This window comes from Aplidium turbinatum, chromosome 4, assembly GCF_918807975.1.
Source record: "Aplidium turbinatum chromosome 4, kaAplTurb1.1, whole genome shotgun sequence".
In the NCBI taxonomy this organism is placed as follows: Eukaryota; Metazoa; Chordata; class Ascidiacea; order Aplousobranchia; family Polyclinidae; genus Aplidium; species Aplidium turbinatum.
Window position 1 is genome coordinate 44,207,283 of NC_137475.1, and position 8,206 is coordinate 44,215,488.

General features: G+C 37.4%; 1 protein-coding gene across 1 annotated transcript; it reads left to right on the forward strand.

Annotated features, from left to right (window-relative positions):
* Positions 1-518: 518 nt before the first annotated feature.
* On the forward strand, positions 519-1,037 carry LOC145769223 (uncharacterized). Its single transcript, XM_082580808.1, has one exon. It carries the CDS (start codon positions 519-521, stop codon positions 1,035-1,037), a length of 519 nt encoding a protein of 172 aa, XP_082436934.1.
* Positions 1,038-8,206: the final 7,169 nt, after the last annotated feature.

The following is an 8,206-nucleotide window of genomic DNA, read 5'->3' on the forward strand; positions in this document are numbered from 1 at the left end:
CCATATTAAAACATGTCTTTAAAAGAAATTTACTACAACCCACGTAACCCTGGGAGTTTTGGTGGAGTCAATGCTTTGCAGAAAAGTTCAAAAAAAAACGATAAAGAAAGTGAAAGAATGGTTAATGGAACAAGACGCCTACACATTACATAAACCAATCAAAAGAAAATTCACGAGAAGACAAGCATCAACCAACAGTTTCAAGCAGACCTGTGTGATTTGTCAAAGCTGAAAAAATACAGCAAGGATTACAAATACTTGTTGACATATATTGATGTGCTTTCAAGATACGCCTTTGCTGTCCCTCTGAAAGATAAAACTGGAAAAAGCCTAATAGAAGCTTTCTCTCACATCATTCAAGATCGAAAATGCGATAGTCTACAAACCGATGAAGGAAAAGAATTCACCAATCGCCTATTTCAAGCTTTTTTAAAAGAGAACAACATACATTTTTCACAACAAGAAATGAGACTAAAGCTAGCATTGTAGAAACATTCAACAGAACGTTAAAAACAAAGATGTGGCGATACTTCACCGCGAAAAACACTCTAACACACATTAATATCTTGGATGATTTATTGTGGAGTTACAATCACAGTTATCACCGCTCAATCAAAAGGACTCCTGCCTCGATAAATGAGCACAATCAGGAAGAAGTTTGGCAAGTTCTATATGGAAAGCAACGACCTCTTAAACGTTCCGAATTTCAGGTTGGAGATAAGGTTCGCATCAGCAAAGTGAAGCAACTGTTTGAGAAAGGTTATATGCCTAACTTTACTGAAGAAATTTTTACCGTTTCAAAACGCTTGATTGGTAATCCTACTCTCTACAAGCAAGACTACAACAATGAAGAACTCCAAGGTCGTTTTTACCCTCAAAAACTTCAAAAAGTCATAAAGAATGATGATAAATATCTAATTGAAGCTATTGTCGGAGAACGAAAACGAGGAAGGAATAAACAAGTACAAGCGAAATGGTTAGGTTATCCACCTGAATTCAACACTTGGATCAATGAAAAAGATTTAATTGCTGTGTAACTTTGCTTACAATTTCTTCGCTTGTGCATTCCAATAAAACAAACTGTTGACAATTTGTGTGGTATATTTCGATAATACAGAAAACAACACCGACGGTATAATATTTATTTACACGATTTATTAACGCTCCAAAATTCATCACTAAACAAATCGGGTGAGGATTGAGGTAGAGTTTCAACCTCCTCAAACAAGTCAAAAATCTCGCAGAGGCATTGGGCGTCACATCCTCGATGCTCACATCTCCTAGTATCCCATTCATCACCGGTTTGAAGGGGGACTTCGATGCTTTCTTGAAGAGGATTTGAACCAGCTTCTTCATCACTTTCGTTCACATTAAATATTGGAGAAGGTGGTAACAAAACATCAAAGAGAGTAGGTAGAGGTGGAATGCATCCTTCGCGATCGGCTAGGTTAAAACTTTCAAAAACACCTTCGCCTTTAGGGGTTGAGCTATCTAGAGGGATAACATATCTTGGGCTGTGGGGTTTATTTTCAACATCTTCATCATCACCATTAATCGGTTTAAAGTGTTGAGGGGAAAAAAAAGTTTTGAAGATCATCATCATCCCGGCTTATCACACGCTGAAGGTTTTCATAAGACATTCTTTTACCAAGCACTCCTTTCGTGTTTAAATACAAACATCAGAGTAAAAAAAATTTAATCTGCTCACTCTTTATAGAACACAAGCTTCCTTTTTCTGACTTACTACTTCTTTATGACATAAAATCAAATGTGCTTGTTGCACATAATTCGGACTTAGCACTTTCGGACTTTGCACTTTGTGATTTACCTTTCTCACATAAAATCAAATGTGTGTCACTACTTAGGGTTAATACATTTACAAGTCCATTCATATTCATAAATATATAAAATCAAATGTGGTATAAAATCAAATGTGCTTGTGGCGTCACTACTTAGCGTCACTACATTTACAACTTGTATCTTACATCTTATAGGCCTACTACTGGTGCTTATAAACAGAATGGCAGTGTGTTGGCGCAGCGGATGAGGAGTTCGCTTTAAAATCATCCAACCCTGGTTCGATTCCCGGGTTCAGTTGGTTGTTGAAAAACACCGCTCACCTCTACTCAGGTTGTATTAAATTGGGAGGGCGTAGTTGCTGAATGAAATGCGGTCTAGAGAAAGGAACTGGCCACCCTACTCTCATTGAAGTGGCAACCAACCAAACTAACCATTGGTGCCGATGGCTTAGGATACTGTAATAAGAAATTATCTTGTCATCCCCCGATGCTTGGATCAAGTATGGGCCTCACTTTTACCCATATAAACAGATCGTTCAATCTACATGGATGAAATAACTTTATAAACTAGTTTTTGCAGCTTTTTTATGCTGAGCTGCTTACTTGAGTTGTTACAAGTTGTTCAAGCAAACGATTTTATTATTAATTTTACATTCCATATCGTTCAGTTCAGCAGGGGATCATAACCAAAACGAGGTCCGTGGGCATTTCCTTCTAAAGCAGCGCACTGTTCATAATCATGAAAGAAATTAAGGGCCATAGTTGGAGAAGCGCCACCCTGCAATCGACGGCATGCCTTTAACTGTTTTGCCAAAGATAAAGACATATGCTCTAGAGCGGTGTACCAAATACCAAATATCGTCGAACCATGGCTTTCACCCTTCGGCTATGCAGCCAGTGGAGAATCAATGAAAGCGCTTTCACTCGTTTGCACAAGTTTTGTCAGAAGACTAATGTCGCGTCAGATTGATAAGCGACAGGTTCTTGGTTCAAATCTCCACTGCCACGTTTAATGCTTGAAAAAAAATATCGCTTAAACGGAAGAAAAATGCCATGGATTATTTTACAACGTTTCATAAAAGATATTTACATAATAAGTGATGCTTGCATAACTTCACATACAGGTTTTATGTTTTAGGTCCAGGACCCTTCAACTAAGGCAATTATTTTTCACTACGACGACATTGACCCTTCAAACTGGCCAAAAAAAAGGTTTGTGAAAAATATGTATAGTTTGCAATCCAAATAATCAATGACTTGCTCCATTTGCCACAGTGACTAGCGACTCGATAAATTCAGAGTTGATTTGAGCAACAATGTAGAGTCGAATGATGAAAAAAGTTATTTGAACTAATGGGTGTCAACTATAAGTAGAGGAATTTTTCTTTATAAATATGTTATTTGCTGAAGATGCAGCATTTCTTTCTAAGTTAAAGTTTTTGTAAATACTTCACTCAATTTTCCTTTTACATTATGCCACTAAGCCGCGGAAAACAATTTGAGAAACTCTTTCATGGTCACAGCGGCTGGTATGAAAACTCAATAACGAAATCAGGTGAAAACAAAATAAGGCTAAAGTGGTAAAGTATTTATAGTAAAAAAAAAGTGAAAATCACATTTGTAAAATCGTCAATCAATGTGTTTTTGCCGTCAAACTACGTTCATTCTTCATCACCAAAAACTTTTTCCGTTCTACCAAAAAAAGACTGCTTTCTTACCATAAAAGTTAGTGACGTAATTTACTAATTTAAGTGCCACTGTGAGAGTCGGTACGTAGGCCGCACGTCCCAACGCTTGGAGGAACGAATCAAACAACATGTCCCAAAAATAATCAAAGAAGGCAACAATACAACAAGAAATCAACCAAATCGTGCTTGCAAAACTGTAAATGACAAAAACATATCTAGTGAGTTTGTAATAGGGCAACATCTGCTGGATAATGAAGAATGTCCTTTGAACTTTAGATTAGAAATGTTTTCAATTCTTGCTAAAGGCCGTTCCTCGTTCCACCTCGCAGCACTGGAAGCAATGCTTATGAAAACTCTCGATCCAATCTTATGCCGCCAAAAAGAAATCGTTGATTCCTTTCGATTTCTTTGTTAATTTTGAATTATTCTGATTAGCCGAATTTACTTATCGTTTTTCTTCTACTATAAATGCTTTACCGCTTCTAGGATTATTTTATTCTGACGAAAGCTCCTGAAAAGAGTCAGACGAAAACATGCAGCTTCGAGCTACCATGAACATTGACTGATATTCTAATCGCAATCTTCAAGTTCTGTACCACCATTCAACTCTTCAAAAACTATGTTATTAATTTTACAGGAGAAGCGACCAGTACTATGTTTGGCTATGCAGGGAGTCACCTTTGAATGTCAAAACAAATAATAATCAACCCTTCGAAAAATATGATGACGCTTTCAACCTAACTATGACATACAGGTACGAGACATACTGTATGTTGTGTTTAACGAAAACGTTGTTACCAAATATACGCAGTAGGGTGGAGTGAAAATAACATTTTTGCGAAATTTAAAAACATAGCCCCCTAAAAAGTTGCTTTTGTTTATGAAAAACAAATTTGTGAAAAAAAAAATAAAAAAAATAATGTCTTGATGAAGCTCAATCCACAAATCACAGATGGCCGCCAACTTTGCTAGAAAATGCAGTAAATTCACCATAACTTTGCCAATACTCGCCCAATTTTCATTATATTTCAACAAGCTTTCCTCGCTCATGTCATAAAACACTAGAAATACATGATGGCACCGTGAGCATGACGTCACCAAATCCAATATGGCTGCCAAATTATGTTTTTTTTGCATTTGTTCCATTTCTACAATTTCTTTTTTTATTTCGTTATAGTTATATAGGCTACGTTCTCTTCTTCAATGGGTATGCTTGCGTATTAACAGAAAACATAAAAGCTAGAAAAAAAAAACAAAAGGAGAACATTGTTAAAACATTGTGAAATGACCCCAAGAAGTTGTGCAACTCAGTCATCTGCATTATCTCAGGTTTATCATAGTTACAGTAACAGTGACACAGAATGTCCTAACAATAGTGGTACATATATAGATACTTCCTGTCCAAAGAAGAGAAAGGTCTTCCCCAAATCTTTGCAAGCAATGGCAACCATTTGTGACAGATATGGAGTCTCAGATAGGGCAGCAGTAGCCATTGCGAGTTCTGTTCTTGCTGATGTTAAAGGCGGCAACTTCTTGGTGATCGATAGAAGCAAAGTTTGCAAGGAAAAGATGAAGAAACTCACAGCTCTTTTGTCAGGTGAAGCCAACACAAAGGTTACAGGTTTATATTTTGATGGCCGAAAAGATAAGACAATGTTTAATGCAAAAGAGATTGATGGCAAATTTCACCGTAAAATAATATCAGAGCAACACATAACAAATATAGCAGAACGAGAATCATCTTACTTCGGGCATGTTTGTGCAAGTAACGAGACAGGGGCTGAGATAGCTTCAAACTTGTTAGATTATTTAGAAAAAAGGGGTGTAGATACAAATGAACTCAATGTTATTGGTACTGATGAAACAGTCGTCAATACTGGTGTAAAAAAGGAAGGGAGTCATTCGATTAATTGAAGAGTCACGAGGTAGACCATTACAATGGTATATCTGCCTGTTGCATGCAAATGAGATTCCTCTCAGGTATTTTTTTCAGAAGATAGGTGGTCCAACTACTGGCCCCCATGGATTTGCAGGACGAAACGGCAAAGCCGTTCATACCTGTGACCGTCAACCACTGGTAAATTTTGACAAAATACCTTGTGATTTAGAGTACATACTGCAACCCAAAGACCTAACCCTTAGGCGGTTGGGCTCCTGGAGTCTTGCTCAGTTTGGGGGGGGGGGGGGGCTGTCGATTCTTCTTATGCTTTAGGAGTGATATCTATGTTATTTTTTAAGGCACGGTTTCAAAATTTGGGATTCACTTTGTAAAACTATTCACGCAGAGCATATCCGAAAATTAAAACTATGTAAATTTTAGAACTGCTTATATACGTTGAAATGTTGATGTGACTTATGACGTTTGAATTATTTGGTATTTATTGATACAGTAATGAAAAACATGCATTGCAATGTTGTGATTAAATTTTTTTTACATAATCTCAATTTAAATCATTTGATTAACGAGACATGGGCCAAATTAATTGCTTTCATCCAGCTGGTGGAAACATTTTGAACAATAGAATATGAAATATTTCAGAGGATGTGCTGAGAAATGCCTTATATCTCTCAATTTATAACCTTTATTCGCTCAAAATTTCAGCTCAATAGAGGTGAATAAAAGTTAGGAAAAGTCAAGAAATCTCGTAGTCGCATCCTCAGTGGTTTTAGAGATACAACTGTTGATACAAAAAAGTTGAATTGACAGCCCCCCCTCAACCTTCAAAGGGTTAAGCACCGATCAGAAGTATCTGTTTGAAATCTGTCTGGCTATTAGCAAAGGTTGTTGCTCCTTGGAACTTTCACTTAAATGCCCTGGTACAATTAATCAAGCAAGATTGCCTACTTTAGCAAATCGCATATTGCGGTTGTATATTTCAACAAAAATACCGTCCATAGAATTGAAGACTGTTGTCACCTTTATTTTAAAAGTGTATGCACCGATGTGGTTCTCTATTAAAAAGGAATCTTTGAGTACAGATGGAGCAAAACATGTCTACAACATGGTAGACAAGGCCAGATATCTTGAGGATGAGCTTAAGGAAGTTGTTGTGAATGCTATCCAGAGAAATGCCTTTTTTGCGCACCCTGAAAACGTTCTGCTGGCAATGTTGGCAGACGACAACATCAGTATCAGAGAACTGGCTCTCAGGCGAATACTGAAGTCAAGAGAACGCAAGAGCAGCAGTACAGTGCCCGTTTTTAGAGTGCTAACCTTGAACCTTCACGCTAGGAATATATAGAAATAATTGACTGGCAGACCGAAGATATCACTGAACCTTTCCACACCAAGAACCTTAGCAATGACGATTTGATTAATATGATCAAAACAAATCCATTCACGATGAGTCCTCTCACAGTTGAAAGTTTCCCCTGTCATAACCAGGCTGTGGAACGCCATGTTAACCCTCTGTCTACCGTGGGGTCCAATGGACCCCAAAACAAATTTTGTTCTGCGATTTCTCAGGACATATAGCAGATGCGATATTGATATACCTTGACTTTTCACAACTTTTCTTGATCTTTAGGACAATATAATAATTATTGATCTGAAACAAAAGTTGGTAGCCTAGAAAAAAATAATAGCATCTTGTACCGTGGGGTCCAACGGACCCCAAGCCTGCTGCATTCGAAGCAATCTTGTATTACAACAGCACTAAAAGAGTAGTCGACACTATTGACAGAATGGTTAGGAAATACACTTCCAAAAGAATGACGAGAAGATGGCCGATAGCTCTATTTTACAATACGATCGATGTCACTGCTGTCGATGCTTTTGTGATATGGCATCAATTGCAAGGCAAAAATAGCAGCACAACAGTGAAGCATGCATGCATGAAAGAGAATAAACTTTTAGGTCCAAATAGGAAAAGAACTTGCTGGATTACCAGCTTCGACTTCAATATCAACAAGACATCTAAATCCGCAACAAAATAAAAGAAACAGCTGTTGAAGATCAGGCGGTAAAATCAAAGAAGTCTAGATGTTATCTTTGCGAAATACACAAACATCAAAAGTGCAGACAATTCTGTTCTACTTGCAAACTCAACGTTTGCCAAGAACATTTGCAATTCATTTGCAATGAATATATAATATATATACTCAATAATATATAAACTCACAATATTTCTTGTGAACTAATATGTAGGCCTAATATGCATTTAAATGGCTCAATAGTGTGGCCATTGCTCAAGAATACACCAATTCCGTATCCGTTTGCTTTGTGCAAAGTCTACTGTATGAATTATTTCTTAAATTTCGGGAATTTTGGGTTTTTCTAGAGTGTTTATAAGTTATGATTTTTGTAGTCTGTTACGTCCTTTCCTATTGAGCTTTAATTTCATCATCGGAACTGATTTTTTTTGTTCAAAACAAGTACTTTAAAATTTGGGGTCCAATGGACCCCAACGGTAAAACTTGCATATTTTTTTTTCGGTAGACAGAGGGTTAAGCTTGTGACAGAGGCTTCAGGCTCCGTTTGTGGTGAAGATAACAGAGATGGTTTCATCAGGGCTCGATCAGAGAGCAGGCAAAAAATGCCAAAGTTTGACAGCAAGGCTGATTTCAAAGTTTAGAATTTCAGTGAAGGTTACATTGAACAGGTCATTCTGGGGTGAAATTCATATCCCTTAGACTTCCCATAATGCCCTTGGGCGACAAACGTATTCCATCCCCGGTTTGTCCCCTTAAAGGTTCACATGTAGGGCTGTCTCCACGTGG

What these genes read in the sequence shown, in the direction of transcription:
- LOC145769223 (XM_082580808.1), top strand. Translation starts at nt 519, where the DNA reads ATGTGGCGATACTTCACCGCGAAAAACACTCTAACACACATTAATATC.